This window comes from Nelumbo nucifera, chromosome 7 (assembly GCF_055504915.1).
Source record: "Nelumbo nucifera cultivar China Antique chromosome 7, China Antique-T2T, whole genome shotgun sequence".
Taxonomy (NCBI): Eukaryota; Viridiplantae; Streptophyta; class Magnoliopsida; order Proteales; family Nelumbonaceae; genus Nelumbo; species Nelumbo nucifera.
In genome coordinates this window covers 36,412,317-36,436,593 of record NC_142655.1, presented here as the reverse complement: position 1 = coordinate 36,436,593, position 24,277 = coordinate 36,412,317, and the positions used below count along the sequence as shown (strand labels likewise).

At 38.3% G+C, this 24,277-nt stretch overlaps 1 protein-coding gene across 11 annotated transcripts in view; it reads left to right on the top strand.

Moving 5' to 3' along the window:
* Positions 1–4,176: 4,176 nt before the first annotated feature.
* Positions 4,177–24,277, top strand: part of LOC104598351 (S-adenosyl-L-methionine-dependent methyltransferases superfamily protein) — a 76,980-nt gene continuing 56,879 nt past the window's right edge. For 2 of the 11 annotated variants that reach the window (XR_016078604.1, XM_088891502.1), the window contains exons 1-7: positions 4,177–4,535; positions 4,655–4,750; positions 5,446–5,529; positions 15,553–15,627; positions 18,540–18,620; positions 22,020–22,149; positions 22,543–22,804. Coding sequence is in view for 10 of the 11 variants with exons in the window: in XM_088891502.1 (XP_088747628.1) it covers positions 4,410–4,535; positions 4,655–4,750; positions 5,446–5,529; positions 15,553–15,627; positions 18,540–18,620; positions 22,020–22,149; positions 22,543–22,804 (854 nt within the window). In the remaining variant the exon portion in view is untranslated. Of the gene's footprint in view, positions 4,536–4,654; positions 4,751–5,409; positions 5,530–15,552; positions 15,628–18,539; positions 18,621–22,019; positions 22,150–22,542; positions 22,805–24,277 lie in introns of those variants that run through there. The other 9 variants (XM_088891501.1, XM_088891500.1, XM_088891503.1 and 6 more) reach the window with 8 other exon arrangements.

Below are 24,277 nucleotides of genomic sequence, written 5' to 3'. Positions count from 1 at the left end.
GGCGCACGGCGAGGTCCAGGCATTGTATCTGCATGTACGCATCGTTGAACCACTTGATATAGCCCTGGATGGACTCTCCCTCTCTCTGCACTATGCTGAGGAGGCTTTCTTCAGATCGCGGGCACCACTTGCTAGTGACGAAGTGAGACAACTTCTTATCGATCCGGGTGCCAGGTTCCGGTACCACGTGCGGGCCACTCCTCTGAAAGTTGTGGAGAAGGCCATGCACATGCATGACTCACTGGCTCTCGCTAGGTGCATCTGCGACTGGAAGGCGTCTACATGGTCATTTGGGTCAAACGACCCGTCAAACTTGTCAAGAGGGGGGAGCTTGAAGTCCTTGGGCATTGGAACTGCCAGGAGCTCAGGAGACAAGGGGGATGGAAGCTAAGGAGGGGAGCCTTAGCTTCGCTCGAGCTTACCTCTTCTCTGCCTCCGAGCTCGAGCAAGTTGTGGGTGGCAGATCGGCGAGCTCGGCGGCGGCGTCTCTGCTTCTTGGCGGGCTCCACATTCGTGCTGCTCACCTCCGTGCTGTCAGGAATGGTTTGTGCAGGAAATAGCTCGAGCCGCTGGTGATGGCTACGGATAGAGGGATCCTGCTTGGAGTCTGCAGCCAAAATCTCAAACCGGTTCTCTAGGAGCGGGGTTTCGAACTTCGATTGCTGAGGTGATGTAGGCCTGGCGAGCTGGGGTCCTCCCGACCTGACCGCCCGCGGCGAGACCGGGGTGGCCGGTCTTTCTTGTCTACCGTGGGACGAGGCCTGACTCTTAGGAGGGTTTTGGGAGGCTTCTTCTTGGCGAGAAGGGCGTTCATCCTGGCAGCGAGACCTAGCTCGCTGTGAGGCTAGGTGCCGAGGAGGGAGTTGCGGCTGCTGAAGCTAAGGTTGTGGCAGCTGAGGGAATTGCTGGTGGTAGTGGTACTGGGAGATGTGGTGCAACACCTGCTGTTGGTAAAGTTGGTGTTGCTGGAGCTACTGCACCTGGGCTTGCATGGCCCGCATGCACTACATCAGATCGTCGAGCTGGTTCTGGCTGGTCGCCAGAGGGATGATAGTCGGTTCAGCAAAGGTCGTTTCTATAGAGGAAGGAAGGGGAACACCCATAGGCACCATTGCTCGCGGCATGTTCAGACTAGGAACTCCATCCACCGAGAGGGGAATGGTGAACTGCCCAATGCAGACTGTGGGAACCTGGGGTTGTTCCCTGGTGTTATCCATTTCCGTGCTACATCCGATATTGCTTGAGGAAGCCATGAGTGCTGAGTTTTCAGATAAGAAAGAACTATGAAGGTTTAGAGGAAGGCTTTTAGAAGCGTTTCCCACAGACGACGCCAAATGATGCAGCACGATTCGAACACTCCTAGCTGGCTGCTGACTGGCTCCTTGTTGGCAACAGACGGCACCTGAGAAGATGGAAAGGAAGGACTCCCGGGGATTTTACCCGGTGGGAATACTTCAATGCTTAAGTTAGAATGCAAAAAGGAAGGAAAAGAAGAGCTGGTAGCTAAGAGTGTAGGTCACGCTTTATCACTATACTTGAGAGATTAGAGGTCTCAAGAAGAAGTTTCTCTTCTGCCCTGAGGGCTTTTATAGGGGCGTTCTGGTCAAATCGGGCATAACCGCCACTGGGCCCCTGGCACAGCCGTTACCTGCCAGGGCTGCGCAGGTGGCCGTTGTGACGTACTCCTCGCCCGGGTGAGTGACACGTCTCTAAAGTGACAGGCATGCCTCCGCTTGCTGAGAGACATGGGTGCAGACTGTCGAAAGGACAGGGACTGCACCGTCAGTAGGGGACGTGGCGTAGCCTGATCGGTACGGCCTGTCAGATATAAGCTTCCTGAGGAATGCTCGTGCGGCCCATTCGCGTGCTACTTTGCAGCGAGCTCAGAATACTTCAAGAGTACCCTTGGTAGAAACTGGTCATCGGGATGACTTGTTTGCTTGGGAGCTCGGGCGAGCTGGTTTTCTTAGCTCGCGAGCTAAAATTGCCTCAGAATATCCCTTTAGAGGTAGCTTGGGGAACCCGAAGCTCGCGTTGTGGCGAGCTCCTCCTTTTGCGCGCTACGATGTAGTGAGCTGCCTTACGGGCCCGTTACTTGGTTGTACTAGGCCACAATGCTGAGCTATCGCTTATGCTGAGTTAGTGTCCACGTGTCGCCATCTCGTAGGTCGGGACAAATCGTCCTCCATCAATTAGTTATGATTTGGGTCCATCAAGGTCCAAAATGGGGTGGGGACAAGAAGCCTCTCCCTATCCCCATCCCCATCCCCGCTAACGGGTATAAAGTTTTCCCCATCCCTATCTCCACGGGGATCCCCACTCCCTGTGATTCTTTATAATGTCAACCATTATGTTTTTGCTTTTTTATTTTATTTAAAAAATAAAAATAAACTAATTAAAATTTACAATCCTATTAGAAAAGATTCATACATATTCAACCATATTTTTAAAAGTATTTACATATAGACGTATCTGTACATACATACATACATATATAAACTATGCATATATATACATATATTAGCGGGGATCCCATGGGGCGGGGATCGGGGTCCACACAGGGTAAGGAGTGCTCTCTCCATCCCCACACCGTCAGCAGGGACGAAAATTTCCCCATCTCCCTCCCCGTGGGGGGAAAAACAACCTTATCTAAAATTAATTATTGGTATTTTTGTATTGTAAAAAAATTATTAAAAGTAGTATATAAAATATAATTATTATATAAAACAATTATTTACAGGGATGTCAATGGGTCGGGTTAAATGGTTAACCCAGCTTGACCCGACCCTATAGGGTCGGGTTAGGGTCAAGTATATTTGGTTTAGGGTCAGGTTAGAGTTTTGATTCTTTGACCCAAGTCTGGTTCGGGTCAGAGTTGGGTTTTGGTTGACCTGCCCCCCGCCAAGTCATGATACCTTGCATATATACCAAGTGTTCTTGCAATTTTTTTTTTTTTACTTCTAACTTTATAGGCTTAAAGTTTTATAATTTATTTATATGTTGATTTTGATTTTCTTCTTTTTTAAATGGAAAAAATAACAACTTAAAATATATAAAACAATTTCCTTATTTAAATTAAAGTATTTTGGGTCTTCAAAATGTGTTAAAAAATACATTTAAAACTATACAAGTAAGTCAGGTCGGAACCGGGTTAAACCCTATAGGGTTAGGTCAGGCTTGGGAATCATGTATTTTTAAGCCAGGTTAGATGGGGTTCAGGTTGGAGTACTAGAGGATTGGGTTAAGATTGAGGCAAACCCATGTCGTACCTGAGCCCAGATTTCCTACTCACTTTTCCTACCCACTCTCTACCTGCCATTAATTGTAGCCACACATCTCTCAATTCATAATAGAGATGTATGGCTCCAATTCACGGCGGGTAGGAAAAGTGAGTAGGAAATTCCGAGTGTGCCGTACCCAACTCGTTGACATCCCTATATATATTCTCTTACATGTATCTATTGTTTATCTTTAACTTAACCAATCCCGTGCATCGCATGGGTCCCCGCTAGTTTATCGATTAAACCATTGATATGGGCTTGTCGTAGTTGCAACATATTATGTTGCATTGTTCTTTGGTTATTACTTTGCATGGTGGTCTTTTGTTTGTTACATTTATTATGTAATGTGGTGCATCCATTAGTATTTTTTTTTTAATTTATGGATTTAATATTAGCTAGGTAGGTAATGATTGTTTTTATAATAAATAGTTTGGATTAATAGGTTGAAATACTACATTTTAAGTAGCCAATATAATGGTCCTAGGTGTATATGGAAGTCAGAAAAGTAGTTTGGTAACACCCATTTTAGGTTTTTATTTTGAAAAGCATGCTTTGAAGCAAATTATACCAAGCTGGTTCCCAATCCAAGAGTCCAACTTCAAAAAGTCTAAGGTCTCGTTTATTTATCGATAAATAGAGAGAAGTTGATCAATGACGTATCTATTTTCCATTAACCAATTATATCGTATTTTTTTGCATTAAGTATTGGGGCCATGATAAAATTAGTTCCATTACTCGAATAAAATCTATTCATTTCTCAAGTAAATAAATAATTTTCTCACGTGAAAAAATATTTATAAAACATAATAAAACAAGTTTACTTATTTTAATATTGGCCTTTACTGTATAAATTACAAAATTCTAAGCCAAAACTTATCCAAATGCCTCTTTAGGCTTGACCTCGGGCTGGGTCAAGGCCGTCAGGCCCGAGCCCAACCCGAGGTTTGCGCTACTTCTGGCATTTTGGCTTTGGCCTATTCACTTGGGGAGTGCTTTATAATTACCCCCTCTTGCAGATGAGTTCACTTTTGCTACGATACTGTCGTAGCGCAGGGCTCGAATTTCCAGCCACGTGCACGCAGACACAGGGGAACAGATACTTCCTCCGCGAAAGCGTTTCCCTCCAAAATGGCTCCACACTGCAGATACTCATGCGATACTGCAGCTCAAACCCTAGAATGGATTAGCGCCATTAACGACTTCCTTAGACCTTACATGTTTCTTCTGAACGACCATGTCGTCAACTTCTTTAAGGTATCTCCTTTCCATGCTCTATTGTTTTTTTATTGATTTCATCTCAATACATTTCCAATTGCTTACATTGCCTGAATTTTGCTCTAAATCGTATTATTCGTTTTTATTATTTTTTGCAGGACAGACTATGGGAGTCTATTGATAAGCAGTGGATGAATTGCCTTCGCAAAGAATCAGTTGAAAATCTTCTCAAGATTCCGTCTGGAATTGTCCAGGTTGTTGTTCTACTACATTTTTTCGTTCTCTTTGTCAGTAATGATGTATTCCTAATTAACTCGTCCTTTTTATTCCTTTTGTTTCTATAAGCTACAACAAATGCGTTTTCTTTTTAGAGTAGGACAATTGACAAGCTTTTCTTTTCTTCCTCATTAATAAAAATTGCACAAGTTTGTCTAAATGTATAAAAGGGAATAATTAATTCAATTACTACGTTGATGGTAAGGGTAAGTGTGACGTTGTTACACTCTGAAGAATTATTCACGTTCTGAAAGTTATTGTTGATTATCCATCTCCTGGGTTTTTTTTTTAACAATAGAAGGGTTGTCATTTTCACTTTCTTGAAATTCCAGACAAGTGCTAATTTATGACCATCGAATTTATGGGTCAGACCTTCGAGATTTCCCTCAGAGAGCCCCCGTATGTGATAAGTCAATGCTAACCATTTAATCATGTGTATTTTTTTTTTTTTTTAAACTTGTTCTTGGCTGTAGTTCTTATTTCAACATTTTGGTTTCCATGATGCGATTATAGCAGTGGACTTAGTTATTCTACTGTGATGATTATGTTTCTTTTGAATAAAATTTATTCCCCCCCACCAAACACACACACACTCACAAAGAAAAAGGATGGATTAATGATAAATATCCATGTGCAGGCTTAACAATTGGTGCTTATTTTCTTATGATACTAGGATAACTGGCCAGCTTCACTTAAAGAGTTTATCCTTACTTCGAGATCTCTTGTTCTTCCTCGAGAGCAGGTTGAGTTACAGATGGTATGTCCTATCAGCCCAATGGTTTTTAAGCTCAATCCTATTGTGATTTTCTTTTGCTTGAAAAGGTTATATTGTTTTCTAATTGTTGTTTGGATGGTAAATATTGACAAGTTATTTGAGAACCCAATACCTTCTAATGGTATGAGATGTTACATTTTCAGGGGTTCTATCAAATTGTAAAATCATTTTTTGGTTAGTATTGATCTTTGTATCCATCATCAACTGATGGTGCTAGGTTCAAATATAAACCTATAATGCTATTTTCCCCTTCTTTAGAAGAAGAAAAAAAGGATAGTAATGGCCTAAGTGAAGGGATGAGAGATCCATTATATGGATGGTCGAACCCTGCAGGAAGGTTGGGCAAAATTTTAAAAGTTTCTCTTGTTAGACAGTTTTGTATGCCCTTAGCTTCAATCAAGAATGATGTATTTTATGAATTTATTGTAAATGAATAAAAGTACATATTTGATTCATGTTCCCTTTGTATGTTTTTATGTAATACCCTTAAACTGGACACTTAATGAGACTCGTGTTAGTTTAGAATGTTTACAACCAGTGGATCGGTCTGGGGAGACCTATCCTGACAAGGCTGACACTGTAGTGTCACCAAGTCGGTTGGGGTGGCCTGTCTCAGCTACCAGGGTGAGATCCTAGGCACATACAATGTAGGATTAATAGAACTTTTGAACCGGACCAGATTTCCAGTATTGCTCTGGACCTTGGAAATAGATGGGCAAAACTGGAAAGTTACACCTAACCCCTAGACTCGATTATGATACTACACTAGATGTCGGATTGGGTTGTCTTTGATGTACCAATCAGTGAGATCCTTAGCGAGGGTCAAAACCTGGGTATGTTGGGACAATCCGAGAATTCATCTGAGTGGGTGACATAGTGAAAGGATTAGCCCTTTTGTCGGACAAAGGTAATGATCGGGGGTGCACTCTCTCTAATGGAAACCAAGACTGCCGGCAGCCGATTTCAACCGTTGAGATTTGTTTTTGCAAAGTATTTTATATGAGATATAAAAGTATATATTATGGTTTCTAAAATATTTGCAAAATGTTTTAATTCCCGAGATCCATATAAGTAGAGAGTGCAACACTGTTCCTTGCAACCGAGGGAGAGGTCCTCTCTTGTCGGGCAGTGTATGATCATTATGGGCTGAGAGGTTAAGTGTAAGACCATTGAGGATAATACCTGATGGGCTAATCTTGCATCTGCCCACAGTCCCTAGGTGTTACAAGGTGGCTTGGCCCAAGGACCATTTAGGGTAAGTGTTGGGCCCATAGAGCCCATAAGATGGGATTCAGGGGGTGCACTGTCCATAACAGTGTATTCGGCCAGGCCTTGTGACGAAGTCTGGGCCGAACCCATGTGGCTGATGTGTAGTTCAATGTTTTGGTCCCACGCCATACAAGGAAGCCCAACTGGGCAACAGTTTGGAAGGCTAATTGAGTACATAACCTTAAATGGGCCTTAAGCCCATTTTGAACTGGGCTGATTTGATCAGTCAATTATATGGGGCGAATTCTGAGATAGATTAGCAGATAGGATAGGGTCTTAACCCTATCCACTCAGAGAGTCCAGATCTGAATGTGATTCAGATTTAGAAACCTCCTAATGAGATTAGGAGAAAGCTAATCTAATCTGCAGATAAGATAAGGGTTTATCCCTATCACCTAAAGAGAGATCTTATCCAAATATGATTTGGATAAGCAGCTCCTAATTGGATTAGGAGCTGATCTTTTAAGTTAACAAAAGAAGGGGGCGACAGCCTAAGAAAGACACAAATCTGATTCTCTTCAGAGCTAAGAAAAATCGTAGAAAGAGAGATTTCTGCACCCTGCGAATTCTCTCCTGTCGCCTCCTTCTTGTCGCCGCCATTGCCTTTAGTTCGTTCTCCAGTTTTTGGGAGAAATCAAGATCTGATCTTGATTCCAATCTTTTGGGAAAAGATTGGTTGGAGCTGTACTCACAAGTCATCCAGTTGATTCTTGCGAAGGGTCAAGTTCTTTTGGAAGAACATTGCTGATTTTGCTCCATCCTGCACTGCGTCATTTTCAGTGGGAGCAGATTTTGGATCATTCCTTGGGCGTGAACACCTCCATTGGGAGATATTGATTCTCTGTATCAGGTATATCCTCCCTCCTACTTCTTTTGGTTCAGATCTAATTTGGTTCTTGATTCAAGATTGATCATTGAAAATATGTTTTCTGAAATAGGGAATTCTATTCCCTGCAAAGATGGGAGAAATTTTTGAAATTGGCCCTATCCATTCCGCAAGATTTGGACGTCCATGTGATGGATATCCCATCCCTTCATCTCTCTTTCCCATGTGGGAATCACATTCCCTATTTTAGAAAACTGCATTTTTAAGGATCAATCTTGAAACCAAACTGGACCAGATCTGAAATCAAAAGTTTAGAGAGGGATATACCTGATATGGAGTAACAGTAACTCCCAACGAAGGTGTTCACACCCAAGGAGAAACCAAAGACTACTCCCACTGAAAATGACATAGTGTGAGGTGGAGCAGAATCAGCAGGATGGCTCTTCAGTAAGAACCAAATTCTTTAGCAAGAATGTGATGGAGGGCTGGTGAGCATGACTTCATATTACCTTTTCTACCAAAAGGTAATATCAAGAACCTTTCTTGACCACTCATACAGGTGGAGATCGAACTGATAGGGGCGGCAAGAGCAGAAGACAGGAGTAGTCAAACTGTAGATTCTTCTCTCTTTGTAATTTGCGAATTGATTGTTGTCTCTTGGAGGTTTTCCCTACTCCTCTATTTATAGCCTTTAAAGAGAGCATCTCCTAATTCCATTAGGAGTTTCCTAATCCAAATCTTGTATTTGGATCTGGACTCTCTTTAAGAGATAAGGATAATTTCTTATCTTATCTGTAGATAAAGATTAGCTTTTCTAATCAAATTAGGAGTTTCCTGATCCAAATCTTTATTTTGGATCTGGACTCTCTGAGTGGATAGGGATAATTCCTTATCCTATCTGCTAATCTAAATCCTAGAACCGCCCCTAATTAATAAGTTTTATTAAGTCGGTTCGAATTGGGCTTTAGGCCCATTAAGTCTATGTGCTCACTTAACCTCCTAACTGTTGCCCAGTTGGCTATCCTTGTATGGCATGGGACCCAAACATTGATCTACACATCAGCCACATGGGTTCAGCCCAGCCTCTGTTACAAGGCCTGGCCGAATTCACTGTAGGAAACAGTGAACCCCTGAGTCCATCACCATGGGCTCTTAATGGGCCTAACATTTACACTAAATGGTCATTGGGTCAAGCCACCTTATAAAAATCCAAGGACTGTGGACCGATGCAAGATTAGCCCATCAAGTATTACTCTCAATGGTCTTACACTTAACCTCTTAGCCCATAATGATCAAACACTACCCGACAAGAGAGGACCTTTCTCTCAGCTGCAAGGTACAATGCTGCACTCTCTACTCACATGGATCCTGAGAATTAAAACCTTTTGCAAACATTTTGAAACCATAATATATATATGTATATTTCTATATAAATATATTTTGCAAAAACAAATTTCAACGGTTGAAATCAACTGCGGCAGTTTAAGTTTCCATCAGAGAGAGTGCATCCACGATCATTCACTTTGTCTGACAAAGGGGATGATCTTGTTACTATGATCACCCACTCAGATGGATTCTCGGACTGTCCCAACATACCTAGGTTTTGACCCCCTTTAAGGATCTCACTAATTGGCATATCAAAGATAGCCCAATCCAACACCTAGTATAGTATCATAATCGAGTGTAGGGGTCAGGTGTAACATTCCAGTTTTGCACATGTATCTCCAAGGTCTAGGGCAATATTGAAATTTTGGTCCGGTTCAGGGTTTTAAGAAAACCCACACTGCATGTACCTCAGGTCCTACCCTAGCAGCTGAGACAAGCCACCCAACCAACTTGGCGGCACATTAGTGTCAGCCTTGGCAAGATAAATCTCCCCAGATCTATCCAATGGCTGTGAAGATTCTAAACTAACACGAGTTTCATATGTGTCAAGTTTAAGAGTATTACACAGAAACACATATAATAACATGAATCAAATATGTACTTTATTCATTTACATTAAATGCCATAATGTACATCATTTTGATTGGAGCTAAGGGCATACACTGTCTAACACTAGGCTGTAGGGTTCCTCATCCTTCTACCATTAGAAGTATTTCCAAAGATAATGCTTATCAAGGCTACCTGAAGAATATATGGGAACTCAACACAAGAAAGACCTTATCCAATTGGTTTGTAGGAATAGGGAAATCGGAATTGGAATGGACCATTCCGATTCCAACTGTTTGGTTGGGCAGAATCGGAATCCAATTCCCATTCCTGGTGGAATGGCATTCCCCAATATGAGGGAATGGCCCTTCCCTCCCCCTCCCCTAGGAATGAGAATTCATTCCACCCAACTCTGATTTCGATTCTGATTCCAGACTGAACCAAACAACTGAAAGGAATAGACCATTCTGATTCTGATAACGACTGTGAACCAAATGGACCCGTACTTCTACATTTTGCATAATTTGTTGAGCAGTTTGATCATTTGGGCTTTCTTTGCTCAGTCTTAGCTCAACTCAACTAATTGATCGCAGGATTTGAATTCAGTATTATAAGAGTCCCACCTTTAGATATTTTCAAGTTGCTTCATGGTTTAACAGCTAAAGTTGTGTTTGTAAATGCAATAATGCACTGCCTTTATGACATAGGATGGGAGGGAGAAAAAGGAACTTGGTGGGTAAAAAGGTGGAATCGAGGATTTGAATTATGAGAGGAAGTAATTTAGATGTAATAGAGATGAGGAAGAGAAGAAACATTGCACCCTTAGAAGAAAAAGATAGAGAAAGAGGAATAAGGAAAAGGATCATTCTTACTTGCAGACCAAACATTGCATCCCATTAATCAACTCTTAAATTCCAGTTACAATGAATTTATTTATAGACTGAAAGCTGACCCAAAAATGAATAATTATAATTGAGGGTAAAACAATGTAAAGGAATCCAATTTTCAATTTAGAGAGCCGTATGTGGTTTTAGAGTAAACCACTGTAGCAATGGGAAAGTAATGTGTTCCTTTCAGTGGGACTTCAACTAGTAGCTTTTGGATCTTTGTAACTTTTTTCCTTAGAGCTTATGGCTTTGGGGGTTGATTGTTATAGGCTGTATATGTTTTTCTTTGTGGTGAAAACTCTTCACCAAGAGTTGTACTTGATTTTCATTTCCGTTTAAATTATCCTTTCCTATAAAAGCATCAAAGCAAAGCATCATTTTTTTCGATGGAAGTTAAGCAGCTTTGCCCCTTTGTTTGTTCTTTTTTTCCCTCTCTCTAATCATTTATTTCTATATTTGTCTAATCAAAACAAAGCATCACTTCGATCAAGGGCTTTGCCCCCTCTTTTTTTCCTCTGTGATCAGTCATTTTTAGGGTCTTTGCCCTTTCACTATTCTTTTTTTTGCTCTGTAATTTGGACATTTATTTACATTTTCTCTCTTTTATATATTGTTGCATTCAATCTAAAGAGGTGCTATCATTTTATTTGTTTTATCCCTTTTTTTGATTTACCACTTGCACATCTATGTATTGTACTCTTGCATTAACAAAATAGGGTCTTTTTTTTTTATCAGCAACTCAACGATTTTTATTAAAACATAATAATAGGAGAGTACAACAAGAAGTTGTTAGAAATAACACCCATTACAACTGAGTCCACCCACCTATTAAAATTGAGCCCAAAAACAAATGATGCCTATTTACTCCTTGTTTAGCTAACCCATTTGCTAAACCATTAGCGGACCTCCTAACCTATCTGAAATAAAATAGCCAAATAGGGTCCTATTGTCCTCTTGTAAAGCTAGTAAATGTAGGGAGTTGCTGTATATATGTTTTAATTTTTTATAGTAAAAGAGAAATTTTGTTAAAAAAGATTTTTCAATCTAGTACACTGTCTAAACCAAGGGATATCCATAGCTTCTCTAAATATTCTCTTCTTATATCATTGAAATCTTGATGCACATGAACCCAGTTAACATATGCAAGATTTTTGCCACCACTTTCCTCCTTGAATGGAAAGATTTCAATGAAGGTGGGAATGGATGCCCTTGTTAAAAAGGATATATGGGAGTTGGTGGATTAGATGGAAGGAAGTAGACTGTGGGGTGCAGATGGGTAATTACAGTAAAGTATAATGCTGATGGGGTTGTAGAAAGGTACAGGGCTAGATTGGTTGCAAAGGGGTATACTTGAATTTATGGTGTTGACTATCTTGAGATCATTGCACCAATTGCCAATATGAGCTCTATTAGAGTCCTTTTATCTCTTGCTTCCATCTTTTCTTGGTCACTGTTTTAGATGGATGTAAAATATGCATGCCTCAATGGTGATTTTGGTGATTTACAAGAATTGCCCCCAAGTTGTTATTAGAGAAGAGCTGGGGAAGAAAGTCTGTAGGTTGAAGAAAGCCTATTATAGGTTGAAACAATCATCGAGTGGTTAGTTTGATAGATTAAAAGGTGCATTGTTATGGTTTCGGTTATGAGCAGTCTTGTTCTAGGATGACATAGTTGTAATTGGGAATAATGAAGCTGTGGTTGTTTCATTAAACAAATTTCTTAGCATGGAGTTTGACATAAAAGATTAGGGAGACTTGAAATATTTTTTCACTATTGAAGTAACTAGGTCTGAATGTGGTATCTTTATTTCTCAGAGAAAGTATGTTCTTGATCCTCTACAAGGACTAGAAAGTTGGTTGTTAAGCTAGCTGATACACTTATTTCCCTTGGAGGTGCACAAGGGCAGCAATGATTTGGACAATCTGGGAAGGGAGAAATGCAAGAATCTTCCTAGAAAAAGAAGAATTAAGGAATTGGTGATGAAATGTGCTATGATCGGGGTGATTCATTGGGTTAGATCTAGGGGTGCAAGTTAGGTGGGTTGGGCTGGGTTTATGCAAGGTTTTAAGTATCGGAAAGGTAATTTTAAGAGATGTATCAAGATACGCCTTGGATACATATGCGTATCGGAGAAAAACTAAGATACACATAGATACACTTTAAAACACTATAAATACTTTAATAAATCATAAAAATACATAACAACACTAAATATAAGACCTAAATGAGGTGTATATACATTAAATTAATATATTTTAATGGTTTTATGAAGAATTATATTGTAGTTAATTATAATTTCATTAAAAATCCCATACTTAACTATAAGTTGTAATTCTTAAGTTTTAATGTTTAATGGGATGGGAAAAAACTAACTCTCTTATCCAACCATAAAATATGCATTAACACAACTTCTAAGTGAAAATATACAATAATTATTTATTATTTATTTTCAACAAATATAAAAAAATAAATAAGCATTACATAATATATACAAAAAATATTTATTAAAGAAGAAATTTCAATTGCCTTGTGGAATATATAATAGATGATCCATAGAATTATAATATATTCAATCATTGTGATCAAACGATAAAATATAATTAACTATTATTTATTTTTATTCTAAAAATATAAAAATAAAAAAAAATATTAAAGAAGAAATTTCAATTGCTCTATGGATATGATAGATAAATCTATAGATCTAAAACATATTTAGTCTTTATATGCAGAGAAAAAATTTTATTTTTCAATTTTTTGTTAATTTATATTTTCCCCAAATATCTCATGAAATTTCAATAAATCTACAGATAACACAAAAAAATGTGATTTTGGATGTAAGAAATGTAGATTAACATAAATTTATACATTCAAGAAAAAAGAAATCATATGATATTATAAAAAATTGAAAAAAATTACCTATTTTTTACCATATTTTTTCAAAATTTGAAAAATCTTAAAAAAAATAACGATTCACACTTGTTTCTTGCAAAATTTTGCAAATCTAGCACTCTACGAATAAGGTTTGGAGTTTTAGAGTCATTTGGGGGTTGAAAGAATCTTACTTTTCCCTTTATTTTTTTTTTCGGTTTTTGGCCGTATCTTTTTCGTCGATACACTACCGATACACCTCCGATACACCTCCGGTACGCCCCGATATGCCCCCGATATTCATGAAAAAGGACGATACACATGATTTCCATGCGTATCCCGTATCTGTTTTTAAAAGATACGATACAATGAAATTTTAAACCTTGGGTTTATGGTCAAACCAGGCCCAACCTTAAGATTTGAGCCCAAGGCCCGAGCTCGAGGCCAAGCCTTATCTTCCTAACCCGAGCTCAGTCCACATTGTAATTTGATGCACTCGGGTTAGGCTCGAGCCCTAGCCGGGCTCGGGTTGGTCAATGAACCCGCTCTAAAATTATACATGTATGTATGCATTTATGCAAATATGTATACATATATGTATGTATGTAAATATGTATGCAAATATGTATGTATATATGTAAATATGTATGTATATATGAATGTGTATAATTGCATTGGGCTTGGGTTGGAACAAAGTTGGGCCGGGTTCAGGCCAGGTTCGGGCTACCTAAGGGCTAGGCCCGGGTCCAGCCCAAAAAATTAAAAAAGCTCAATTTCTTTGGCATCAAGCCCAGCCTGTGTAAAATTTTGGGCTGGGTCGATTCGGGCTCGGGTTGGGCTGCCCAAGTTGCACCCCTAGTTAGATCCTTGGAAATCTTCTCACCTTTTACTTTTGATGATGTGTGGAGAAATTGGGGTGTGGTGGCAAAGAGTTCTTCAAAAAAGAAATCTGTACATAAATCTTGGTCACCTCCTTTAGAGGCTTTATTAAATTAAACTTTGATGGTAGCAGCTGGGGTAATCCGGGTCCCTTGGGAGCAGGGTAAGTTTTTAGAGATAAAGGTGGCACCATTATTGCATTGTTCTTTGGTCCAGCTGGGGTGGGGGGGGGTGGCTCTACAATGGTGGAATTTGCGGTGGTAATTCAAGGGATGCATCTACCGAGAGACTTGAATTTGGATAGACTGATTATTGAAGGGGGCTCCAAGGTGTTGGTGGGTTGGTTAGGAAAGGTGGAAACTGTGGTATAGACCTATAGGAAGGAAGTTAAAGAGGTCCAAATGGTTGTTGAGTAATATGATGAATATTAGGAAACAATAGGTGCAAAGAGCCACAAACAGGCTGGTTGATTTCTTAGCTAAGCAAGGGGTTAATAGGGGGCATTTGTATTGGGATCAGTTGTAATCTGTCTTTTATGATGTCAGAGGTGCAATTTGCACCTAAGGGATGCTTGTATTGTATGTATATAGTGCTGCTTTATTCTTATTAAAATTTCAAAGTTACTTATAAAAAAGGCTATGTATTAGAAATTGGTTGGCCAGTTGCTTTGTTTATGTAGGCCTTGCATATCATATGCTGTTAGTGTTGTTAGTTAGTGTATGCATGCCCCTAATGATTATGCCAATTAGGAGTTAATGAGAGAATTTGGAGTTGATTAGTTGGTTATGTTTTCACCCTCACAATAAAATGGGGGCTTCTATGCTGATTTCTTTGTAACTTCTTGTTGTATATTAAAGCATCCTAATTAATGAAAATTTTCAGAGTTATTGATCAAAAGAAATGGGTGCAAATTAACAAATAGGGGTGCTTTAGTCACAAAAAAAAGTCTAGAAATCTTCAAAGGCACATTCACACTTTTTAAAGGAGTATAGTTTCTTGTTATGTCTGTTGTTTCTTTCATATCCTTTAATGGTTGCTTTTATTTTGAAATGCAATATTTATTTCATTTATCAATAGAATAGTCTCATTTTTTAAGTGACTAATCATCTGATTTTTTTTATTTGTTTATTTATCCTTGACTATAATTTCTAATGAAAGACATGAAAGACCAATAGGAGCCTTGCCCAAGGTGCTTACATGGTAGATCATCTTTTGTTATCAACATTGCTGTTTTTACCATGTTTATAGTGGTTTGTCATGCCTTTTAATCATGGATATTAGATTTGTAATGATAAGTTGTTTTTAATTATTTGGCTGCACTTTGACCTTTTTAATATTTTGCAGATGTTGCCCAATTTGCATGTGGCTTCACTTGATACTGTTCTTACCCAAGGCATGAATATGAAGAAAAAACATGAAGTAAGTTAGTGATTTTAATTTCAAGTTGCATTTTGCATGCTTTGGTATCCTTTTCTCATGAAATGCCAATGCCTGTTAAGAAGGGTAGATTTGAAGCCAGCTCCCTGCCTAAGAGACCAGACCCCTGCCTAAGAGACAAACCTCTGTTTAAAAGTGGAGCAAGCTCCATGATTTTCTTCCATAGGGAACACTCCAAGGAGGGTAGATTTGAAGAAGTTGTCCAATCACCTCTGTCAGTGCCATTATTTTGCTGCTATTAAATTCCTCCACCAACATACCCTTTCTTTCCTGAATCTCCAAACCCATTTCCCCAAAAGGGCCTTGTTGAAGATTTTTAACTTTCTAATCCTCAGCCCACCTTTTTCTTTTGGCATGCACACTTGGTCCCAATTGACTAAGTGTAATTTCTTTTCCTCCTCCCAGACGCTCCATAAGAAGTCTCTCTATAACTCTTTAATTCTTTGAGCCACTTTGGATGGGATTGGGAAAAGGGATAGAAAGTAAGAAGGTAAATTTGAAGGGAACTCTTTATGAGAGTGATTCTACCTCTCAAGGACAGGTATTTAGATTTCTAGGAGGCCAGTTTCCTTTCTATCCAATCCACCACAGGGTCCCACACTAGAGAGGAGGTGCATTTGGCTCCCAAAAGAAGTCCAAGATACTTAACAGGTATTAAGCTACTCTTTGACCAGTTAACTTTCAGCCCTGACACCACTTCAAACCAACTCAGCACCCCTAGAAGGGCTTCCAGTTGCTCCACTTCAGCATCAATGAAGCAGAGGGTGTCATTAGAAAACTGAAGCAAATGAATCTGCTCCCTCTAGGCTAGATTCAAAGCCTTTCCACATCCCTTCTTCCCCTACTTGGCTGGTAAATATGGTTAAAATTTCCATCACACAAATGAAAAGGAGGGGGGACAAAGGGTCCCCTTGCCGATTGGCCCACGGGCTAGGGCCAAGATAAGGCTGAAGTCCCAAAGAACTTTTCCACTTGCACCACTTTCCCTGAAAATTCATATCTTCCTCAATCCAATGTCTTCCAACCCATCATCCACTCGCCTTCGTATTTTGGCCAATAGATCAATCCTATATGTTTAATGTGTGTAAATAACCAAAATATAAATTAGATAACATGTTAAACTAAATTAATATATAATGTAAATTAAACTAACTAATTGATATATACAAATGTAAGCTAATTAAACTATTAAATTTTAATACTATAGATTATGTTAATGTAAGTACAATTAATAATATAAATTAAATTAATATAGTTTATTAATAACTATCTCTAAATGAATCTAACTAAATAATTAAACAATCTACATAAATTAAATAATTAATAAACTAAATTAATCTATTATCTAAGTTAACCACCTGGTCAGAAATCAGGTGGTGGCTGATACAGTAAGGGGTGTTTGGGAGAAGCCTGTACCGCCAAGGGCTGAAGCTTTTGCTTAGTTGATTGTGAGAGGATGCAGTTTAACACAGGATTAATTGAAACTTAGAGGGCTGCAGTTTCCAAGTAGATGTGTGTTGTGTTGTGCTGCTGAGGAAGATATGTCTCACTTTTTGCGCCATTGCAACTTTTCATACCCAATTTGGTCCTATTTCTTCAAGTTATTCAAGGTGGTCAGGAGTCCTTTGGTTGATCCGACTGAAATTTTCAGCAGTTGGCCAAGAATCCAAGGTGGAGTTAAAGTCAAGATCCTTTGGACATGTATTCCTTTTGCTGTTTGCTGGGAAATATGGAAGGAAAGAAACAGAAGGATCTTTGAGGAGAAAGAGAAAAGTATGGAAGAGCTGGTAGCTGTTATTAGTTCAACAGTTATTGGCTGGGTGCTACTGCTTCCAGAGTGTCAAGGACTGCGGAAAAAAGATTTTGGAGCTGAATTTTGGTCTTCTCTGAATTCTTGATATGAGTGCTGTGATTTGTCTTGTTTGAGTTGTTTCTGAAATGGTGTTTCTTTTGTTTTGTGGCTTTTCATTGCTGTAATCCAGAGGGGGTGACATCTTGTCACCTAGTTATGTTGTATTGTTTTTCCTTCTAGCAATAAAATTTCTTATTATTTATCTTCAAAAAAGCCAATCCGAACTCATTAGAATGGAATTTTTGTTTGAGGAAATATCATGAAATTTGAAGGATATTGCAAACGTTAGACTGAACTAACCCAACGTAGGGGTGATCATGGGCTGGCCTGGCCTTAGCACCTATCATAAGGGTAGCTCTGGCCCAGGGCTCGATCCAAAGTTCTTGGGTCTATGACTATATATATATTCATAATATTCTATGACATACATGTATAAAATTTGTGTTATACTTCATATAATACAAAATATTATATATAATATATATCATATGTGTCATATAAATTTATAACAATTATTATAAAATGTAATATAAAAATGTGTGGACTGGTCAGTTTCAGACCTTGGCTGGGCCTAAATTATTGGGCTGCTTGGAAATTTCCCGGCCTGATGCGGGCTTAGGCTCGGGCTAGGCCTGGACACAATAACTAGGCTCAAGCCTGAAAATTTTCAAGCTGGGCTGGGCTAAGATGGGTACCCCTAAGATAGAGAAACCCAATAAAAGGTGGTTAATTGACTAATAAGATTCTTTGCTAAGCATGAATAGATTGGGAATCAGAGCATACTATGGTTGATTTTGGGGAAGATAGGAGCCCCAAGTTATTATTGGCTGATCCAATTAAGATCCCTAGAAAGGATAATCTATATCTTGGGGTTTTTAAAATTGGTAATCCATTGTTTTTTTTTTTTTCTTTCTTTAATTTCCTTCTTCCTAACTTTTTTATTTTTTTTGTGTTTTTTGGGGCTGAGCATCAAGTCTATGCTCCAGTTCTATGTGATCTCTGCTTCCCTTTACTTGTTTATCCCAACACTTTAGTTGAACAGGTGGAAACTCTAGCTGCTGTTGTAAGATCGATTGCAGAAAGTACTGGATCTCAGACAATAATTGATGTTGGTGCTGGTCAGGTGTGCATGTTTCTTTATTTTCTTCTTTCTTTCTTTCTTTTTTTTTTCCATTTCAAGTTTCTTTTTCCCTATTTGAGAAGCTGATACCATGGAATACTAACATGTTCTCTATTGAACCATCTTAGTTTTGATTAAAGGCTTTCCATTGTACTTTCTATTCTCCATTTTACTTGTACATTTTCTCCATTGCATCATCTTCTAATATTGATTGATTGTTGCTGCATCTTATTTGTTATTCATGAGCTTAGACATTATTTTGACCTGCAAAATAGTATATAAAGAAAGGAGAGGGGAGGGAAAAGGAGAAAGGGAAATAATGTTCTGTTGAAAGCGGAATTTATAATAAGATAACCCAGTTGCATCTAACATCTGTTTAAGAAAAAAGGAGCACATGCAATCCAATTACCTAAGGTCTGTTTAAAATCCACGTGGGGTGGGGCCATGTCTATAAAAGAAGGCTAATGGGCTAATTAAAGCCCATTTAGGCCACTAAAAGTGTATCCCATGCCTGACTCTCTATCTCATTAAATGAGAGGCCAGGTGTCATTCACTTAAAAGAGGGGTAGTTACATAACCACCTGAACCCCTATTTAATATATTTAGAGTTGGAGAAATTTCAGAGATATTTCTCTAATTTTGCTAAGATATTTGGAAAATCTAAAATATCAGGAATGTTTTCTAGAAGCATGGAATTAGTTAAATAAACCTTCAAGAGATCATTAGAAGAAATATAATTGCACATTTAAGGCTCAACACCATAGCAAATAACTATATAAATGAAATGGGAAAAATTAAGAGACTGTAATAGGTATATTTCTCTTTGTCTCCCTTTTGGTCATTAGCCATCTTCTCTTGTTTGTATATGTCAAATATTTGCCATTTTTTTACTTTCGTCTCTATTGTTACTGTCTTTTTTTTGATAAGTAATAATTTTTTTTTGGTAAGTAATCAAAACATATTGTTACTATATGTTTTGATTACATTGAAAATATGCTTTTGTAGTTGTATGCATTTTTCTTTTTCTTTTTAACTATAGTGGCTTGGTAAGCGAATCATATCAAAGTAGTAAACGACTAAGCCAATTATTCAATCACCAGTTCTTTGGTTGTTCATTTAGGAAAATAGTTTTAAAAAATCATGATGATTTTCATGAAATATTGAAAAGTTTTTAATAATATTCTAAAATTTTAAATTTTAAATACATAATCTATCAATGAAATCTGAAATATCTCCAACATATTGGCAAAATATTGGGGATATTTAGAAAAAATGATTTTTAGAAGATTCTCTCACCACCGAGCAAAGGGGATATTTAGAAAAAAAGATTCTTGGAAGATTTTGTATCACCGTCTACCATGATTACAACCCCTCTTCCAGAGAGATTTCTAAGCAATGCAACACTTTCAAGAGTCTTAAGGAGTTTAATCTCGGGTGAAGAGAGAAGAAGAAAAGAGGAAATAAGGAGAAAAAGAGAAAACAGTCAGAATATCTATTTTGGTGATTCTCTAACAATGGAGGAAGAGCTGTAATTGAAGGTGCAGGTGTCTGGCTTGTCATACAATTGAATGCTTTTTCTTGGTTGATAATGGTTCCTCTATTAGAGAGAGTTACTTTAAAAAAATGTATAGGGATCAAGATGGTAACAGAATTTATGCAATAATACTTACTAATGAATATGAAAATAGAAGAGAATAGTGTAGAAGAAATAGAAGAAAAAAGAAGAAAAGAGTAAGAGAACAAGGGAATGCCATAATGAATTTGTCTTGGATCACATGCCCATTCTATTAACTTATATAATGTCTGTAACAGTTACACACAGGCTCCTGATTCTCCCATTTAATTACATAAATTTGAAAATAGATCAAATGACTAAAGTGCCCCTAACCTCTTAAACTTCTCAAGCTGAGATAGATATCATAAATGCCCAACTTGCTCAGGTTGTGTTCCAACCTTTAGTCATTCAATCAGCTGGTTGGTCTTCGGATTTCACAATTGGTAGGCACACTCTTCCTTTTGCAACACTTATAAAATGGCTATCTACTTCTATGTGTTTTGTTTTATCATAAATGCCCAATTTGCTTAGGTTGTGTTTCCAACCTTTAGTCATTCAATCAGCTGGTTGGACTTTGGATATCACAATTGGTAGGCACATTTCTCCATTTGCAACACACTCTAATAAAATGGCTATCTACTTCTATGTGTTTTGTTTTATTGTTTTAAATTGGATTATGAACTATGTTTATGGTAGCCTGATTGTTACAATATAGATTCATGGGTCTCTCAAATTGTATGCGAATCTCTGTCAACAAGCTTTCAACCATAGCAATTTAGAAACACCATATGCCATACTCCATAGCCTTGTTTGGCCTCAACACTAGATCAAGCTACTATAGGATGTTTCTTACTTCACAACATTTCCCCTAACAAATATACATTAATGGGAAGTAGACAATCTGTCATCTATGGATCCAGTCTAGTTGACATCAATATATGCCTCTACCTTGATATGACCATGATTAGAGTAAAGAAGTCAGCACCCTTCAAGTGCCATAAGAGTTGTTCTACTTGTATTTGAGAAGATCTTGGTTGATGCATGTATTGGCAAACCTCACTAACAACATAAGAAATATTTTGATGAATGAAGCAAAGATATAGTAGCCTACAATCAGCCTCTAATATTGCCTTCTATATAATGACAACTTACCATCATTAGCTCCAAGATAATGGGTGGAATCTATAGGAGTGCCCATTGGTTTGGCCCCTAGTTTTTTTTTTCTTTTTTTTGTCTCCTTTAGTAGATCTAGAACATACTTTTTTTGAGAGATGAAAAAACTCTTCATTCACCTAACCACCCCAATGCCAAGAAAATACTTGAGAGGTCCAAGGTCCTTATTCTCAAATTTTGATGTTAGAAAAACCATAAGCTGAGAATTTTCAGATGGATTATCAACAGTAGCGACAATGTCATCCATGTATACAATCAATATGATCATAAGCTAATAACAAATTGGTGCATTAAGGCTTGGGTGGAATTGACATGCTTATATGATGGAACCACAGAAACTACATTATTTTTGAAGGATATTTCAAGGAGGTAAGCACTTAAACTCTTAAGTGTGTTCAAGGGTGCTTTTGTTGTCAATTAGATCCTAGTTTGAAGCAAGAGAAAGGGAGATGGACCTTTTTCTGTAGAGAGTTGTAGGGAGTTCTTGGCTGTTTTGGAAAATTTGAGTAACTATGCGTTAGGGTCTCTTTTTAAAATTAGGGTGTTAGCCCACTACTTGTGCATTCTAATTGTCTTATACTCTTATTAATAAAACCTTTATGTTAACAAAATTATACATTATGCATGTTGGGTCCTAGCTCAATTTTTTTTCTGTATTTATGGTTGTTTTTTAGGGTTATCTGGCACAAGTACTGTCTTTCCAGTACAACCTTTCTGTAGTTGCAATTGATGCTTCTTCTCATCATGGAGCAGTTACAAGTGCACGTGCAGAGAGGATAAAGAAACACTATGCAGCAAAAACAAGTACGTCTCAATATAGCAAAAATCTACTTGTCATTGGTTATTTGTCATGAGGAAATCCAAGTACCTTCCGGATAAATAAGCACCCGATTCATGATTTGCTATTTGCAGGGATGTGGAACCCTCCATTTGATGGTCCATGCCAAGAGTTATCCTGATTATATGATCAAAAATGGTTTGGCCATCCAATTATTGGCTATTGGCATGGGAAATCACCTAGGTGGACTCATCAAATGGTTGGCATAGTCCCCTGCATATTAACTACAATTATTACTGCAACAAGTTAGCCTTTTCTGTAGTCTTCATGATAGGTATCTTAGATTTCCTCTTAGTTTTAGTTCTTGCACAACTTATATTTTTCTATGAGTTACCATTTCTGATGTTTGGCCAGCACAGAGAACGCGCATTTGAACGTTCCCCAGACTGTTACTTGCTGTGTTATGTCAAGTGATGCGTTGAAGGCTTTTAGTGATGCTTTATTACAAAAAAATGATTTTGAACCATTGGAGATGAAAGAAATTGATCTAGGTGAACCATATCTTGAAGGATTGGAGGTAGAGAGAAAAAAGCCTTCTTTGTGCAGTAACTCAAATATGGGACCATCATTGGTCCTTGCCGGGCTTCATGCTTGTGGAGATCTTTCAGTAACCATGCTTAGGTCATGCCAAAATATTACTAGACTTTGAAACTTGTGGATTGTGCATTCAGTGGTACATGTTTCTTCTCATTATATTATGTCTTCATTCTCTAAATCAAACCTAATGATTATTCATCTAGTAGAGATTAAGGACTGTTAACAGCCTCATTAGAGTCTATGTGGCTATATCCAAGAACTGATCTACAATTCCATGGTTCATGTTTATGGTCCCTCCTATATTAAAGGGAAACCTTTTGAACAAACATTAGGACTGATTACCGAGTCTTGACATTAGCTGGATTGTGCTCTCCACAGAATTAAGTTATTCTAATTTAATTTCAACAAAGAAAGATATGTGACCTTTTAGGAGTTTTCTGATAGGGAACAGGAAGTTGGGGACTAAGGTAGTATTACATAATGAAACCAAGGTATAAAATGTTGATGTTTGTGGAAATCAATGTTTTTAAGCATGGGGTGTGACACGAGGTGTTTCACTACCAGGAGGTTTGAGCAAGCTTTAAAATGTTGATGTTGGTGGAAATATCGGTTGTCCAAATATAGGGAACATGTCAGAAATATCGTATGGAAATATTGTAAAAATTATAGACATGGTAGAAGCAATTAAAATATGCAAAAGTATAGAATGATATTTTATGAAATGATAAAAGAAGCATAGTGACACCTTTTTAAATTATTTTTTGTTTCAAATCATTAAACAAAGCTAAGATTTAAGGTAATAGACAAAGAATACGTTCTAAAGTTGTCCTGTAAACCTATAGAAGATCAACCAAGGTGAGAGGGTGAGAGGGTGAGAGGGTGAAGCAAAGAGAGGGTTGCTGAGAGGGTGAGAGGGTGGACATTGGCTTCTGAAGAGTTAAGACCAAACCATGCTGTGGAAGAGAAGTGAGAGGGTGAGAGGGTGAGAGGGTGAGGAACTGAGTTTCATTTTCATCTGTTGCCATTGTCTGAGATGGTGAGAGGGTGAGAGGGTGAAGCAAAGAGAGGGTTGGTGAGAGGGTGAGGAACTGAGATGGGAGAATTTGTGGAGGTAGGCCGTTGGAAAAAAGCTTTGAAGATTGAATCTAAGGAGCTCCTATTTGAGGAACTGAGATTAAATGGTCAGCCGAGCTTGAAAATCAGGGAAGCAAAGAGAGGGATGGTGCTGTTAGAAGGTTTGGGGGTAATTGAAGGGCTCAAGGAGTTTGTGGAAGGTGCAAGTAACAAAGGCAAGCAAAATAGTTGGAAAGAGCTTCTCTCAGAAACTGGAAGAAGGTTTGTAGTAGAGTGTAAGAGAAACCTTAAAGGTTATTTTATATCTTTGACAGAATTCTTTGGCAAAGGAAGAAAGCAGATGGTCTGCCTAAAGGAAGGAAGGAAGAGTCAGGGCTGGAAGGCAGTCCATGGGGTCTTATGTGAACTGCTGCAACACTTGGGTGCTAAAAGAGAAGAAACAGTAAAAAGGAAGATGAGCACTTCTACTAGTCTGGTGAGAAA